This window comes from Globicephala melas, chromosome 14, assembly GCF_963455315.2.
Source record: "Globicephala melas chromosome 14, mGloMel1.2, whole genome shotgun sequence".
Classification (NCBI taxonomy): Eukaryota; Metazoa; Chordata; class Mammalia; order Artiodactyla; family Delphinidae; genus Globicephala; species Globicephala melas.
This window is the reverse complement of record NC_083327.1, coordinates 37,327,918-37,346,126: the sequence shown is the minus strand read 5'-3', so window position 1 is coordinate 37,346,126 and position 18,209 is coordinate 37,327,918. Positions and strand designations below refer to the sequence as shown.

Genomic DNA, 18,209 nt, shown 5'->3' with positions numbered 1-18,209 from the left:
AGAGCAACTAAGCCCATGCGCCACAACTACTGAGCCCACGGGCCACAGCTACTGAAGCCTGCGCACCTAGAGCCCGTGCTCCGCAAAGAGAAGCCAACACAATGAGACGCCCACGCACCTCTACTAAGAGTAGCCCCCGCTCACTGCAACTAGAGAAAGCCCGCGCGCAGCAATGAAGACCCAACACAGCCAAAAAAACAACAAAACTCACCGTTCTGCTTTTCTTCCATAATTTTTCCCCGTTCAGCCTGAGTTCACCTTTGTAGAATGCATCTTCCACTTTGCTAAAAAAAGAAGAAAAAAATCAAAGTGCTTTAAAATAGAAATATATTCAAAACAATTATATAATTTTGAGAAAAGTACCAGCTGTTTGTAATGCTTATCCTGACAGTGACTGGCCTCCCCAGAAAATCTCCATTCTGGGTGCTGGGAAAGTGAAAGTCAACTTCTTCCATATACATCTAAACAGGGAGACCAAAGGGCACTGCCGAGTACACGCTGGCTGCTGCAAAGGCCTGCTAGCGCTAGCAGGCAGGTAACCAGCGCCCTGCTGGGGTTTCCAAGGGGGCTGGAACCCGCATCTAGCGCATTCAGGATGGGCCCGGTGCTCTCCACGTGACTCCCCCTACAGCAGTCACCTTAGAGGTGGTAGCGCCTGTGATTCACGACAGCCATAATGAGTGGGCACTCCCTTCCCTTCACGTGCTGTGAGAAAAACCAGGCACCCCATGTATGGTGAGGCTATTGAGAAACCCTCTGCTAATCTGCACTGAGGATGGGGAAGTGCCAATCCAGCAGCTGCTGATCTCTCTGAATTTGATCACTGGGACAACCAGACCAGGGCAGGATACAGACAAAAACGAGTGCCCTTTCATTTTAGTGCTCTGACTCCAGGCGACTGACATCTGGGGTTCTCCTAATAAGAACAGCAGCAGTTACTACTGTGAGAGAGGGAGAGGCCCCTCGTGAGCCTGCCAGATTTCAGAGAACATTCAAGTCCCGACCAGGGTGCCTGTGGGTTCAGAGTTAAAAACTGAACTATGCCTTTAAATCAGGACATAAAGATACAAATTACACAAGGGAATCTTTCTTAATTTATTATTCATACCACAGTTCTTATCTTGCATGCAGTATGCACACAATGATTGCTAAAGGAATGAATGAACAATGAGGATCACTATTCTTATACAATTAGTCTAGCAGAGAAGGAATGAGAATATTAAAGAAATCTTGAAAGTTACACTTAGTGTCTCTATGCACTATATATGAACACACGTAGTATTTTCATCATCATAGCTAACATACCGAGTACCCACTATGTGCCACACACTGTTATAAATGCTTTAGGTAGATAGACAGACTCATTTAATCCTAGCCACCACCTTCTAAAGCTGGTTCTATTACCCCCATTTTACAGATGAGGAAACTGCACAGAGATTTTAAGTAACTTGTCCAAGGTCACACACAACCCAGGACTGAAACCCCAGTAGTCTGGCTACAAAGCCTGCAGTCTTAACCACTATGTTATACTGCTTCTGTTGATTCTAAGAGGTACCTTCTCACTGTAGCGTTTGTGAAACGCTACAGTGAGAAGGTGCATTCTATGCTTGCTATATACATCTAACATGGTGATTCCTTTTTTCCCCAAGAAGCTGTTTTTACATCAATGGTTCATCTTACAAAGTTGATTGTGTCTTAGAATCAAGGAAATATGCCATGTGGGACTTGCAGGCAGTCACTTGACTTCTTTGGGAATTAGTTTTCTCATCTATAGAATGAAATAATTGGAACAGATTACCTATAAGATCCTTTCACATCTATGGTTACTCTTCACCATAATATAAGCCATGTAATTGGTAATGCTGCTTTAAAATAACCAACAAGCGGACAAGCGATTTTGTATTAAAACGCATATACTTACTTTCTCCCGATATCTAGGCCTGTCTTCAGGATAACATCATATCGGAAAGACTGCACTACTTTGTCCAGGTCCTTATGGTCTCTGACCGCACTGGGGTCGTCCTCTGGCTCCTCTTCCTGCTCACTCATCTCATGATGCTCACTCTCTTCATCAGAGTCCCCTTCATCTTCCACTTTTTGCAGAGTCTTTTTAGTGGATTTTTTAGAGCTTACATTACTTTTGAGTCTTATGGAAAATGGGAAAATATATTCTTGAGATATTAAAAGCCCTGAGAGTCTCAGTGAGAAAATGTTATGGAAAAATGTTTTATAATTTGAAGCATTTAACTTGGTATTAGACAAATATAAGTATCGATTCCAGGAAGCACAGTGTTTATGTGAAGGTGTCCCTCGTAGCGCTCCGCAGAGCCCAATCCAGGCATCTGGCTTTCTTAAAACGCTGCTGGGCAATCTGATGCTAGTCATAGCCATGGCTCATACGACCTGAAACAGACAATAATTCAGTTTTACTTCCCAAGTGTGCTATCCTGGCATTCTTACAACATAAACCATACACACCATGAACACTTTACATCTAGTACTGTACTTATGCTTCCTCCTACAAAAGGCCATGTTGGTCCACATGTACCAAGGGCCATGCACACTGTACTAGGTGAGTCTTCCGGCTGTAATTAACGTGCTGACCTCACAGGGTGGTCGTGAAGGTTGAATTAGATACTAATACGTATGAAAACACTGGTTCTACTCTTCTCACTCCCCCAAATTAGCTTGGGTACTGACTGCTACTGAAAAATATTAACAATAGTTCTCAATGATTTTTTTTTCTTTTTTTTCTTTTTTGGCTGTGCCATGCAGCTTGCGGGGATCTCAGTTCCCCCACCAGGGATTAAACCCAGGCCACAGCAGAAATCCTAACCACTAGGCCACCAGGGAACTCCCTCAATGATTTATTTTAAAAAGGAAAATCTCAGGACAAGAAGGACTATTTACTGACATACATTACATCCTTACAATATTGACTTTGCAGAAGATACCAGATCATGACTTCATGAAAGCCAGTGAGTCTCTAAACTTTATTTCAATCTCCAACTCCAGCAAATCAGAGCTAGGAATGAGCAAACTGTACAGATCTGCATTTCACCTCCTTTCACATCTTCTTCCCACTGTTTAACAGAGGCAGTAGCTAGCAGAGAAAGAAGGGGCCTGGAGACCCACAAACTAGGTAATTGTTTCCTGAGGCAGAGGTGCTGACATGCCACATGTCCTGTGTGCTCCACTGGGAGGACTCTTGGAAGACTGCACCTGGTTCCCTCCAGACTTTGCCCCATGCATCTTCTACCTTGCATGTTGTATCCTTTTGCTGTAGTAAATCATAGCCATGACCCACAGCTGAGTCCTGTTGAGTCTTCCTAGTGAAATCAATGAACCTAGGGGTGGTCTTGGGAACCCTGACAAAATATCCAACTGCCTATTCGACATCTCCATTTGGGTGCATAACAGGCACCTCAAACTTAATTGGCCCAGAAACAAACTCCTGATATATCTCTAAGCCCAAATCTGCTCTACCTGTGGCCTTCCCCATCTCAGTTAATGGTAACTCCACCCTTCTAGTTCCTGAGAACCAAGGCTTCCAGTCACTCTTGACTCTTCTCTTTCCCCCGTACTCAGATCCATAATGTCAGGAAATCATGTGGCTTATCTCCAAAACATGTCCAGTATCCCATGACTTCTCACCATTCCCACTGTTACCACAGATTCAGGCCACCATCTATCACCAGGATTACTACAAAGGCTCCATTACAGTGTGTTCTCCATAGAGCAGTCAGAGTGAGTCTTTTAAAAAGTAATTTATATCATGTCACTCCTTCCCTCACAACCTTATAAAAGCACAGAGAAAAGCAAAATCCCTCCCTTGGCCTACAGTCCCTGTGTGATCTATCCCCTTCATTTCCGCTCTGACCTCATCTCCTGCCTCTCTCACCCATGCTCACTCAGCTCCTTCCTGAGGATCCTCATACACAACAGGCACACTTCTGGGTAGATCCTTTGTTCCAGCTGCCCAGAACACTCTTAGCCCAGATAACTGCATGGACAAATCACCTTCACCTCAATGAGGTCTACTCATTCCAACTCCATTTAACAGGTGTCTTGTCCTCCAAATCTCCCCTTGCCCCGTTCTACTTTCTTTTGCAATAGCACTTATCTGCTATGTTATATAATTTACTGCTCAATCCCAAGTGCCCAGAATAGTGCCTGACACATGGTAAGTGCTTAATTAAATACTGTGAAAGTAGGTCAAAAAAACGGTGCATTAGAATGAAGAACAATGATGGGGCTGGGCTGATGGGTAAGAGGCTAGATCTCCAAGGGCCTTCCCTATCAAAGCTTGGACTTACCCAGAACGCATGAGAACTATAGCAAGACCTTATGTAGGGAAGTGATCTGATAGGAGTGCTTTTTAAAAGATTTCTTTGGCGACGGCGTGGATGTAAGGGGAGTATCACGGAAGGAGGCCTGAAGGTTTAGAGTGAAATCTTCAGGAGAGACATAAAATCGGTGAACTAACCGAAGGCTGTAAGAAAAGCAACGACTGGAATGTAGAGGCAACGCTGTCCTTGACCTGCGGGACATTTGAAATCCCTCCATGTTCCTAGGCCTATTAACTACTCCGTATGGAAAACCTGATTTAACTGCTTTTAGTTCAACTGCAAGCAAAAATCTTCTCTTCTTTTGGAGACCAAAGAGGCTGACCAAGTGCTGAGACAAGGTCATGTTCCCCTCGCTCCCTCCCTACCCCCGTCGGGCTGCGCACCTTCCCGGGTCCTCAAGGTCAAGGGAAACTGGACACCAGAGTCCTCGAGCTCGCGGTCTGCGTCTGCAGCCAACAGGAACGGCCGGGCCCAGGGCAAGACGGCCTCGGCCCGCCGGGTTCGCAAGGCCCCTAAGAATTCCCGGATCCACGGGGCGTCCCGAGCTGGCCCGGCTGAGGCAGGACGCCAGAGACTCACGCGGAGACCTGGCAGGAGCGCGGGAGGGGGACTGGAGCTCGCCCTGCCCGTATTTCCCATGTGCTTGCAACAGAAACGGGAGCGAACAGGGGCCACCGCACGCCGGGCAGGGGCGCAGTTACCTGTACGTCACCGCCTCTCCCCCCTCCCCGCCCCGCCCCCCCACCCTATGGCTTCGCCGAGCGCCGGACTCCACACCCCGCCCTGCCCTTGCCCCTCCCCTTCCGCCGGCGCCGGCGCGGTGAGAGCAGGCTGGGTGGTGCGCCCTGGCACGGCGGCGATGGCAGCGGCACAGCGACCCCTGCTGGAAGCCGCGCCTCGGAGGACTGCGCCAGGAGGGCTGCTGAGAGAGGACAGGGCCAGCTCTGAGCTGAGCGGGAAGCGCACGCTGAGTGATTGATTCCACATTGTTGAAGAAAGCTTTTCTTTTTAATTAATTAAGTGGGACTTCCCTAGTGGCACAGTGGTTAAGAATCTGCCTGCCAGTGAGGGGACAAGGGTTTGATCCCTGCTTGGGGAAGATTCCACAAGCCGCAGAGCAACTAAGCCCGTGTGCCACAACTACTGAGTCCGTGTGCCGCAACTACTGAGCCCACGTGCCTAGAGCCTGTCCTCCACAAGAGGAGCCACCACAATGAGAAGCCCACGCACCGCAACGGAGTAGCCCCTGCTCGCCACAGCTGGAGAAAGCCTGCAGGCAGCAACGAAGACCCAATGCAGCCAAAAATAAAATAAATAAATTATTAAGTAATTTATTTTTCATTGAAGTATAGTTGATGTATAATATTATATAAATTACAGGTGTACAATATAGTGAGTCACAATTTTTAAAAGTTATACTCCATGTTTGCTATATTCCCATTTTGTATAATATATCCTTGTAGCTTATTTTATACCTAATAGTTTGTACCTCTTAATCCCCTATCTCTATATTGACCCTTCTTCTTTCCTCTCCCCACTGGTAGCAGCTAGTTTGTTCTCTACATCTGTGAGTCAGCTTCTTTTTTGTTATAGTCACTAGCTGGTGTGTTTTTTAGATTCCATATGTAAATGATATCATACAATATTTGTCTTTCTCTGTCTTACTTATTTCACTTAGAATAATGCCCTCCAAGTCCATCCTCCAAGTTGGACACTTAGGTTGCTTCCCTATCTTGACAACTGTGAATACTGTTGCTGTGAACATTGGGGTACACGTTATCTTTTCAAATTAGTGTTTTTGCGTTTTTTCGGAAATATACCCAGGAGTAGAATTGCAGGGTCATATGGTAGTTCTATTTATAGTTTTTTGAGAAACCTCCATATAGTTTTCCACAGTGGCTGCATCAATTTACATTCCCACCAACAGTGTACAAGTGTTCCCTCTTCTCCAGTCCTTGCTAACATTTGTTATTTGTGTTCTTTTTGATGATAGTCATTCTGACAGGTCTGAGGTAATATCTCATTGTGGGTTTTTTTTTTTTTAACATCTTTATTGGAGTATAATTGCTTTACAATGGTGTGTTAGTTTCTGCTTTATAACAAAGTGAATCAGTTATACATATACATATATCCCCATATCTCCTCCCTCTTGCGGCTCTCATTGTGATTTTAATTTGCATATCTCTGATGATTCATGATGTCGAGTATATTTGCATGTGTCTGTTGGCCATATGCGTTTCCTCTTTGGAAAAATGTCTGTTCAGTTCTTCTGCCCATTTTTAACAGCTATCTTTTTTTTTTACTAAATTTTTAATTTTATTTATTTTTATTTTTGGCTGCTTTGGGTCTTCGTTGCCACGTGCAGGCTTTCTCTAGTTGCGGCGAACGGGGGCTACACTTCGTTGCGGTGCGTGGGCTTCTCATTGCAGTGGCTTCTCTTGTTGCAGAGCATGGGCTCTAGGTGCGCGGGCTTCAGTAGTTGTGGCTCGTGGGCTAAGTAGTTGTGGCTTGCGGGCTCTAGAGCGTAGACTCAGTAGCTGTGGTGCACGGGCTTCGTTGCTCCGCAGCATGTGGGATCTTCCCAGACCAGGGCTCGAACCTGTGTCCCCTGCATTGGCAGGCAGATTCTTAACCACTGCGCCACCAGGGAAGTCCCTGGGCTCCAGCTTTTAATTTAGCTCAAATATTTAATTTTACATAAAGTGATGAGTAAATCAGAGCACTTTTCATTGGGGCCTGTAGGTGACTTTAACGTTATATTTTAATGCAGGAGGAGCAGCCTTTCCATACTCTCAACATTGTTATAGGCTTTATTTTATTTTATTTTCTCTTACAATTTACTACTTATTTATTTGTTTCCTTGTTTAAATGAAGAAAAATTACCTGGAGAAGAAAGTTCTTTCCACTGCCTCACTGATCACAAACCTCAAGGTTAGCTAATCACCAAAGAAAGATATTTTAAGCGTGATCAGTTCCAAAGCCCCCTCCCTCCACTCTGACCCCCACCCTCTCTCACCTTCTCAAGGAGTTTACTCTTTAGAGTCTCCTCCTTCCTGAATCTTTCTCACTCTTCCATATCATTCCTGCCAGCACACAAACACAACATGTTAACGAGTTCTGATTATGTCATATATAGCTAAGATATATTTAAAATTTTAAAAATTTAATAGAAATAATGTAGTGATACTTTTTTCAGTCCACTTTATTTTTGAGATTCTTTCCATGTTTATACATATATTTTGGCTCCTTTATACAATTCATATATAAATTATTCCCAGTTGTTTCCTTCCTAAAGTTTCTTTCAAACATTGCAGCAATTTACTTATGGAGGTATCATCCTTTGAAACTTTCTCTAGGGTGTTTACTTAGAATAGGAATCTCTGGGGACTTCCCTGGTGGTCCAGTGGGTAAGACTTCGAGCTCCCAATGCAGGGAACCTGGGTTCGATTCCTGGTCGGGAAACTAGGTCCCGCGTGCATGCTGCAACTAAGACCCCATGTGCCGCAACTAAGACCTGGTGCAGCCAAAATAAATAAATAAATAAATATTTTTAAAAAGAAAAAAAAGAATAGGAATCTCTGAGCCCAAAAATAATTATATTTTCTTCAATCTTACTAAAAAATGGCCTAATTTTACTAATTTACATTTGCACAAGCTCATGCACATAATATTTTTCCCCATTCTTCATTCATTCATTCATTCATTTTTGGCTGTGTTGGGTCTTTGTTGCTGCACGTGGGCTTTCTCTAGTTGCGGCGAGTGGGGGCTACTCTTCGTTATGGTGCGCGGGCTTCTCACTGCGGTGGCTTCTCTTGCTGTGGAGCACGCTCTCTAGGCTTGTGGGCTGCAGTAGTTGTGGCACACGGGCTCAGTAGTTGTGGTGCATGGCCTTAGTTGCTCTGCAGCATGTGGGATCTTCCCGGACCAGGGCTCGAACCCATGTCCCCTGCATTGGCAGGCGGATTCTTAACCACTGTGCCACCAGGGAAGCCCCCCCCCCCATTCTTCTTAATAGTTCATGTTATCAGATTTTTAAGTATTATCAGTCTCATGGATGAAAAATGGTACCTTGTTTTAATTTGTAAACTTTCCCTGATTGGTAGTGAGATTGAATATCTTTTTACATATTCGATGGCTCTTCAGGTTTCTCTTCTTTTATTTGCCAGTTTATATCCTTTGCCCACTTTTCTTTGTAATAGTTGTCTTTTCCTTTTGCCTGTCCCGAAGGTAAATGCCAGTACCACCACGTATGGGTGTGCATAACTCTAGGAACTCACTCATACTCATCTGCAGCGCCATTCAAATTAACTGCAGTGGAGATGGCACCCCTGGGGTTGTGCAGTGTAGTGGCCATAGTACCCATGCTTCTGATCTGGGTCTATGATGCCTTTGCTTTCTTTAACAATAGTTTTTTAGGGAATTCCCTGGTGGTCTAGTGGTTAAGACTCTGTGCTTCCACTGCAGGCGGCCCGGGTTCAATCCCTAGTCAGGGTAGTAAGATCCCACAAGCCTGTGGTGTGGCCAAAAAAATAAAAAATTAAAAAAATTTTTTTTAAATTAAAAAGTCACATGCATGTGTTTCTCTAAACAATGTATTGGCAAGTTTTGTTCTTAAAATTTACATAAATTGTGTCATACTAAATGTCACACATATGATGGCTATATGTCATCAACATACTATATGTTTATGACTTGTGCTTTCACTCAACATTAGGTTTCTATGTTACCAAACGAAACTTGAGTCCGCTTGCCTGAAGTGCAGCAAAGCCAATCTACTGACACCAGGTTGTGATGAAGGAAAATACAGTGTTTATTGCAGGGCACCAAGCAAGGGAGTGGGAGACAAGCCTCAGATACACTCCAATTTGGTTTTTGAGTTTGGGATGTTTTAAAGGGAAAGAACAAAGAAGTTGGGGTTAATCATCTTGTGACATCTCTGTGACTATTTTTTCTTTTGGCCATGCCGCAAGCCTTGTGAGATCTCAGTTCCCCAACCAGGGATTGAACCCAAGTCACGGCAGTGAAAGCGCCAAGTCCTAACCACTGAACTGCCAGGGAATTCCCTCTGTGACATTTCTTAAATTATAGTTCTGAGAGTCAGGATGTCTCTGGTTTATGATTCTCTGGTCAGGTGGTCCATGGCTCAGGGATCTGTGAGCTCATCTTACCCTCGAGAAACAATGTGCGTCGATGTGTTTATGACAATATCTATGCTAGCAATTTTAGTACATTAAGGATGCTCTTGGGACTTCCCTGGTGGCACAGTGGTTAAGAATACGCCTGCCAATGCAGGGGACACAGGTTCGAGGCCTGGTCCAGGAAAATCCCACATGCTGCAGAGCAACTAATCCCGTGCACCACAACTACTGAGCCTGTGCTCTAGAGCTCAAGAGCCACAACTACTGAGCCCGGGTGCCACAGCTACTGAGCCTGTGTGCCACAGCTACTGAGCCTGCGCTCTAGAGTTTGAGAGCTGCAACTACTGAGCCTGCATGCCACAGGTACTGAGCCCGTGTGCCGCAGGTACTGAGCATGCGCTCTAGAGCCCGTGCTCCACAACAAGAGAAACCACTGCAATGAGAAGCCCGCACACCACAACAAAGAGTAGCCCCTGCTTGCCGCAACTAGAAAAAGCTCGCGTGCAGCAACAAAGACCCAAAGCAGCCAAAAATAAATAAATAAATAAAAAATTTTTTAAAATAAATAAAGCAGTTGTTCCAAATCAGTTTACAAAAAGAAAAAAAAAAAAGGATGCTATTCACAGCAGCAGTTTTAGTCATCTGACTATGGTTGATTAGTGTTCAGTTAGCACAGGATTGTGATCAGAGGGAACAAGAACAGGAATAAAGTTTTGGATAGAGAGGTTAATCATAAACTTGGTAAGGGAATTCAGTTTCAGGGGGACTCAGTTTCAAGATATACCCTTTTGTTGCTGGCAACTGTAGTTCACCCACTTATTTTACCACTTATAATACTCCATAGTGTTAGTGTACCATTTTTTTGTGCGGTACGCGGGCCTCTCACTGTTGTGGCCTCTCCCGTTGCGGAGCACAGGCTCCGGACGCGCAGGCTCAGCGGCCATGGCTCACGGGCCCAGCCGCTCCGCGGCATGTGGGATCTTCCCGGACCGGGGCACGAACCCGTGTCCCCCGCATCGGCAGGCGGACTCTCAACCACTGCGCCACCAGGGAAGCCCCATAATTTATTTTTTATTCTTCTGTTGATGGACTATGACTTCTTTCTAGGTTTTTTCTTGGGTTTTGTTTTGATATAATGGAAAATGTGCTTATGAATCGCCTTTTTATTTTTTTAATTTATTATTATTTGTTAACAGGAGAAAATCAAAGTTTAACATGTATACATGAGACAGACCCAGAAAAACTGAGTAAATCACCAAAATGGTTGAAATACCATCCTCAGCTAATGATAAAAGATGATGTTGAGGATGAGGGGAGGCAGTTAAGGGAGGTTCCCAGGAAAAGCTCAGTAAACAAGGGTGATATCATGCAGATTTAAGTTAGGGTCTTCTGCACTGATAGGAGTTTCTAGAGATTTGGTCATCCTCTTCTTCCAGGCACAGAGAGGGAGACACACTTACCAATGGAGATTTCTCTTACAAATGTAAATGTTTCTTACAAAAGGACAACTCCTAGTCGGTTTTCAGAGCCCTTCCCATGTCTGCTGTTTTCAGAGAATAACCAGCTTAAAACAATTAATGTGCCAAAGAGACGTATTTTAGGGTGGCAAGTTTTGCTCCCCTACGGGACCACCTTTGAAACTTTTAAGAAATTTCATGTCCAGAAGGTGAGTTGGTAGATGGTTTCATCTCACTGAACCAGTCTCTTAGTCCTGACACTAGGTCAGTTCAGTTACTCATTTCAAAAGAGAGGTGGGGCTCTCAAAGTTAGGCCTAAGGGTACAAGCAGTTAGGTATTTAATAAGAAGCATTTCTACAGAGACAGAACGAAAATAAAAGTTAATGGTTGGAGGAAGTTATAAAGCCAGTCTTGATGCCGAAAACTCAGCTTCTATTCACTGGTGCCGAACCAAATCTCGGAGACAGAGTTTTGGGTCAAGTAGAAAAGAATAGCTTTATTGCTTTGCTAGGCAAAGGGGGACACAGTGGGCTCATGCCCTCAAAAATGTGTGTCCTAACCCAGGGGGATTTGGTGAGGAGTTTTCTAGCAATGGTTCAAGGGCGGGGTTGATGATAGGGATCAGGGTGTGTGCAGGGCCTGCATCCCTTTAATCTGGCCTCAGGTGGTCTGCTGATGAGCTTCTGTGGTTCTCGAGGTTATCAAACTCTGACCTTCTCTCTGGAATGAAGAATGCTTCATCAAATAGCTAACATCGGGACTTCCCTGGTGGCGCAGTGGTTGAGAGTCAGTCTGCCGATGCAGGGGACACGGGTTCGTGCCCCGGTCCGGAAGATCCCACATGCCGCGGAGTGGCTGGGCCCCGTGAGCCATGGCCGCTGAGCCTGCGTGTCTGGAGCCTGTGCTCCGCAGCGGGAGGGGCCCCAACAGTGAGAGGCCCGCGTACTGCCAAAAAAAAAAAAAAGTTAACATCTTCCATTTGTTCGGGGTTTTAGTTCTGCAGAAGAGCTCAAAGATTTTGTCAGGTGTATCCCTTGAGGTGGAACCAGGACCCTGTTTCAAGCCTGCACTGTTGTTTCTTGGCCACTCCTCACTTGTCTCTGCATCCCCTCCCTTCCCTGATTAGCAACTGTTTGAACGTGCCCTTTGGAATTCAGGGAAGGTTATGAAGGCTGAAGCCTATTTCCTACAAACAAGGAACAGGGGACTGAGAGAGGCTTCTGTGACCAGGAGCCCCACAGGGTCCTGCTCTGTTTCAGTCTGAGTCTGGAGGGCAGTCTAGATGTAGGGGTCAAAGCACCTTTTGCAATTAGAATGTTTCTGATGATGTCATTGGGTGATCGGGTAAACTTTCTGAGTGACTTGCACAGCAATAGGCACGAAGATTTTCTAAACGTGGACTGTTTTGGTGATCTCTCTCAAGTTTATATCTAAGTTGTTCAGTTTCAATTTGCAGGGCTTCAGGAAAGGCACAGCACTGGCTCTCAATGATTCCAAGTCAAAAGTGGGAGAAAAATTAGAAATATTAGTTTGGAGAGTTGTATTTGAATACTCACGAAGTTTCCAAAATCTGGAGGGATCAGGCAGGGGGAAAAAAGATAAATGTTTCAATTCTGCTTACAAAGATATAATTTACAAATTGCTGTAAATCAGAGTTAGCTTAAGAGAAAAGAGAAAATTTCCTCCAATCTGGAAAAACAAGACATTAAAAAGAATCAGCAATTTTTCAAACAAAAGTCATGATCTTAAAGTTGTCAGAAATGTGTACTCAGAGTTCTTTCCATGAAGATAAAGCAACTTACAAAAGCATCAGAATAAAACTATAACAGTCTGTAAATGACAAAAGACTTAAAATGGCATGGTTAGGGCTTCCCTGGTGGCGCAGTGGTTGAGAGTCCGCCTGCCGATGCAGGAGACACGGGTTCGTGCCCCGGTCCGGGAAGATCCCACATGCCGCGGAGCGGCTGGGTCCGTGAGCCATGGCCACTGAGCCTGCGCGTCCGGAGCCTGTGCTCTGCAATGGGAGAGGCCACAACAGTGAGAGGCCCGCGTACCGCAAAAAAAAAAAAAAAAAAAAAAAAAAAAGGCATGGTTAAAGATCTAATTACAATGTAATTGGCAAAGGAGTTTGGTTATGTTACTGAACACAGGTTAAGGTGCCCAGTTCACAGTGAGACCAAACAAACCAAAATATCAAGTTTGAGAAAGGTTTATTGCAGGGCCAAGCAAGGTGACTGGGTGGCTTGTGCTCAAAACCCCCAAACTTCCTGATGGCTTTTGGGGAGAGGTTTTTAATAGGCAAAATTTGGGGTGAGGGCTTAAGGGTGTGTGACTTTCCTCTGCTTGGTTGGCGGTGAGGTAGCAGGGTGGTGTTCCAGGAGTGTGCTCAGCCTGAAGTTACCATCCCCCAACTGGGTAGGGCCTCGGTTCCTGGTTTGGGTTTTTTTTTTGGCCGAGTGTAGGGATCGAACTGTGTCCCCTGCATTGGGAGCCCTGAGTCTTAACCACAGGACTGCCAGGAAAGTCCCCTTAGTTCCTGTAGAAGAACTCAAAGATATTGTTCTGTGTATCCCTTGAGGAGGAACTAGGACCCAGCTTTAATTGGGGCACTATCGTTAAGCACTATTAAGCACTATTGCTTATCCTTCGTTTCCGCATTCCCTTACTTCCCTGATTAAAACTGTTGGAATCTTCCCTTTGGAACTCGGGGAAGGTCTTAGGGGCTGAATAAAGCCTATTTCCTACAAAGAAGAAATGAGGGATATGGAAAGGATTTGTGTCCCTGAGGGCCCCACAAGGGTCCTGCTGGGTTTCAGTTATCTCTGACATACAACATTTTAAGATGTTACTAGAATTATGACTGATACCATTACACCAAGACACATCAGAATTCTAGGAATTTCCTATAATTTCTAGAACATTTATATTAATAACATTTACCCATACAATATAACCTAAGAGGCTTTATCATCACTCATTTGACAATGTTCCTTGTGTAATTTAACACCAAATAAGCCTAATTAGTTAATATCTCTTTAACAAGGAGAGAAAACAAATCTCTCAAGGTGTTCCAGGGGCTTCTAGAAAAAACCTCAAAGTTATTTCTAGGTCAATAACCCTTCATTTAGAATTCGATTTGGGGGGAGTTTGTCAAAAATATCAAAAAGGTTTTAAAACACTTAGTCAAATAGGATCATAGGTCACTGTTAAACAATATTTAATTATACCATCCAACAAAGTGACAAAAGATTTCAAAGGCAAATACAGACTGTTACAACGGATTACTTAAAAAGTAAAGAACCTTCTACAATCTGTTATCAAAGGCAGATCAATGGTTCAAGAAAACCTTGCCCTCTCAACAGGTAGAACCAAATTCTAGCTTTGCACCAGCTTACTTTTGATATTAAAATTTATTCACTCAATTAAATTTATTCCAATCCCAGCCATCTTGACTATGCATAACTCTCTTCTCAAGGTTCCTTTTCCACAAACCTTCTATAACTCCCTTTTTTACACTCAGATTGTCCTGTGCTTCCCCCCCCCTTTTTTCTTTAATCTCATTTTAGGACAAAAATACTTTCTTTTAACAAAATGCATTTCCATGCTTTATACTTTTTTCTTCCTTGCATATAAAAATGTTTCTTTATTAATTTTAGTAATTTTAATTACATACATTAATTAGAATTTTTAAACCTTAGAAGCATTAATTTCTAGTGAAAACTAATATGTGAGCAATTTTAAACTGTTCGTTATACTAGTATTTTTTTTTTGGATTGGCAAACTTATGAATACCTATGGTAGGGGAGCAAAATTTACTACCCTAAAATATGTCTCTTTGGCATAATAATTTTAAATGCTGGTTATTTTCTGAGAAACCACAGACATGGGAAGGGCTCTGAAGTTGCCCTTTTGTAAGAAACATTTACATTTATAAGAGAAATCTCCATTTGTAAGGGTGTCTCCCTCTCTGTGCCTGGAAGAAGAGGATGACCAAATCTCTAGAAACTCTTATCAATGGAGAAGGCCCTACCTTCAATCTGCATCACAATCATGCTTGTTTACTGTGCTTTTCCTGGTAACCTTGACTCTCCTCACTCTCACCATCCTCTTTTGTCTTTAGCTGAGGATGGTATTTAAGGTGAGGGCTTCAGCCATTTTAGTGACTTACTCAGTTTTCCTTGGCCTCTCCCATGTATACGTGTTATTAAATTTTGAGTTTCTCCTGTTAATCTGCCTCATGTCCATTTAATTCTTAGACCAACCAGAAGAACCCAGAAGGGTAGAGGAAACTTTCTTCTTCCTCAACAATATCATAATTTCTCATAGCATTTTTTTTTCAATGTGGTATAAGACATTTCTAATTAACTTAAACATCTTTAGTTTTTCTGTAATAAGATGACAAAAGTAGTTAGACTTGTTTAGCAATGACTGTTTCCGTATTTTATCTTATTTGGAAATGATCTAGACATTCAATGAATTGCCGTAATTTAACTTAACTTAGCAAACTAAAAGTTTCATTTACCAAAAAGCTTCGGAGAAACTATTTTAAGTAGATATACCATAAAATATAATTATTAAAGGGTTTGACTAACAACTCTTATCTCATTCACATTTATTTAATTTACTTGTTTCAACAATTTTTACCAATCGAGTGGATATGGAATGGTATCTCATTGTGCTTTTAATTTGTGCTTCTCTGATAACCCATGAGGTTGAGCATCTTTTTATTTATTTGTTAGCAACTTTTGTTTCCTCTACATCTGTTTTGCCCATTTGGGGCTTCTATTTTTATGTTTTCTGTTGGGCTATATTGTGGGCTGAGTTTTGTCCCCCTGAAAGATATGTTCAAGTCCTAACCCCCAGTCCCAGTGAATGTGACCTTCTTTGGAAATAGGGTCTTCACAGATGTAATCAAGATAAGGTCATACTGGATTAGGGTGTGCCTTGAATCCAATATTTGGTGTCTTTATAAGAAAAAAGAGAGGGAGATTTGGATACAGAGACACAGAGGATGCACAAAGGGAAGAAGGCCATGTGATTGAAAACAAGCATGGCCCTGTGGGGCTCCTGGGCATGGAAGCCTTTCTATGTCCCACGTTCCTTGTTTGTAGGGAACAGGCTCCAGCCTCCATAACATTCCCTGAGTCCCAAAGGGCTGATTCTAACAGTTACCAATCAGGGAAGGGAGGGGATGCAGAGACAAGGGAGGAGCAGTGAGAAATAGTGAAGCCTTGGGACAGGATCCTGGTTCCCCCTCAAGGGACACAGTAACAATATCTTTGAGCTCTTCTGCAGAACTAAAACCCCCAAGAAATGGAAGATGTTAACTCCTTGATGAAGCATTCTTCATTCCAGAGAGAAGGTCAGAGTTTGATAACCTCGAGAACCACAGAAGCTCATCAGGAGACCACCTGAGGCCAGATTAAAGGAATGCAGGCCCTGCACACACCCTGATCCCTATCATCAACCCCGCCCTTGAACCATTGCTAGAAAACTCCTCACCAAATCCCCCTCGGTTGGGACACACAGTTTTGAGGGCATGAGCCCACTGTATCCCCCTTTGCCTGGTGAAGCAACAAAGCTATTCTTTTCTATTTCACCCAAAACTCTGTCTCCAAGATTTGATTCGTCACTGGCGCACAGAGGCCGAGTTTTCGGCAACGTGATGATTGAGGAAGAGACTGGAGAGACACAGTTATAATCTAAGGAATACCAGGGATTGATGGTAACCACCAAGAGCTAGGAGAGAGGCATGTAACATATTCTCCCTCAGAGCCTCCAGAAGGAGCCAACTCTGCTGATACCTTGATTTCAGACATCTGCCCTCGTGAACTGTAAGAGAATAAATTTCTGTTTTAAGCTACCCAGTTTGTGATAACTTGTTACAGCAGCCCTAGGAACTAAAACAGGCAGTTTCTTTTTATCTATTATAAATTAATATAATAGAAAGATTATAAATTCAAGTTATAAATTTGTAGGAATTTATTATATATTCTGTGCTACAAATCTATATCGATTATGATGTTGCAAATCATAATCTTCTCCTAGTTTGTGGCTGTCTTTTTACTTTCCTTACGGTGCCTTTTAATGAAAAGAACTTCTTTTTTTTTTTTTTTTGCGGTACGCAGGCCTCTCACTGTTGTGGCCTCTCCCATTGCGGAGCACAGGCTCCGAACGTGCAGGCTCGGCGGCCATGGCTCACGGACCCAGCCGCTCTGCGGCATGTGGGATCTTCCCGGACCGGGACACGAACCCGTGTCCCCTGCATTGGCAGGCGGACTCTCAACCACTGCGCCACCAGGGAAGCCCTAGGTGGCAGTTTTTAAAAAATAAATGCGCTTCTTATTTGTTCTCTACCCTAGCCTGAAAGAGAAACCAAAAATTATAGTTTTCTAGCAAAAGGAAAAGGAAAAGTTCTTTGGCCAGTGGAATTCTCAGTTCTTTGAACAATGTGGTTTAGAAGATTCTAAAGGGCAGTCTTTCATGCTCTGAATCTATAATTTGTTCTAAGTTTCCATAAACACGTGCCTTGCCACCATTCATTTTCTGCTGTCCCACAATTTCAACATTTGTATTTGGGTGGATATTGTACAGGTAACTAGGAATCTTTTTATTATTGTCTTAATGGCCAGGAAGAATGAAGGAGGATTGCACTAATTTATATATCATGTGTATTTTAAAATTTTTATTTTTATATTTTAATAAATATTGTATGTATTTAAAGTATGCAACATGATGATTTTTTAACATCTTTATTGGAGTATAATTGCTTTACTATGGTGTGTTAGTTTCTGCTTTATTACAAAGTGAATCAGCTATACATATACATATGTCCCCATATCTCTTCCCTCTTGCATCTCACTCCCTCCCATCCTCCCTATCCCACCCCTCTAGGTGGTCAGAAAGCACTAAGCTGATCTCCCTGTGCTATGCAGCTTCTTCCTACTAGCTATTGGTTTTACATTTGGTAGTGTATATATGTCCATGCCACTCTCTCACTTTGTGCCAGCTTACCCTTCCCCCTCCCTGTGTCCTCAAGTCCATTCCCTAGTAGGTCTGCATCTTTATTCCTATCCTGCCCCGAGATTCGTCATGACTTTTTTTTTTTTTTTTTTTTAGATTCCATATATATGTGTTAGCATACGGTATTTGTTTTTCACTTTCTGACTTACTTCACTCTGTATGACAGACTCTAGGTCCATCCACCTCACTACAAATAACTCAATTTCGTTTTCTTTATGGCTGAGTAATATTCCATTGTATA

General features: G+C 43.3%; 1 protein-coding gene across 3 annotated transcripts in view; it reads right to left on the bottom strand.

Moving 5' to 3' along the window:
• The window catches only part of MTRES1 (mitochondrial transcription rescue factor 1), a 47,503-nt gene that overhangs the window by 4,687 nt on the left and 24,607 nt on the right, over positions 1-18,209 (bottom strand). For 2 of the 3 annotated variants that reach the window (XM_060283752.2, XM_060283753.2), the window contains exons 2-3: positions 1,922-2,403; positions 212-284 (exon numbers count right to left, since the gene is read on the bottom strand). In XM_060283752.2, coding sequence (XP_060139735.1) covers positions 212-284; positions 1,922-2,391 — 543 coding nt within the window. In that variant the 5' untranslated portion in view covers positions 2,392-2,403. Of the gene's footprint in view, positions 1-211; positions 285-1,921; positions 2,404-4,732; positions 5,073-18,209 lie in introns of those variants that run through there. The other variant, XM_030882933.3, reaches the window with a different exon arrangement.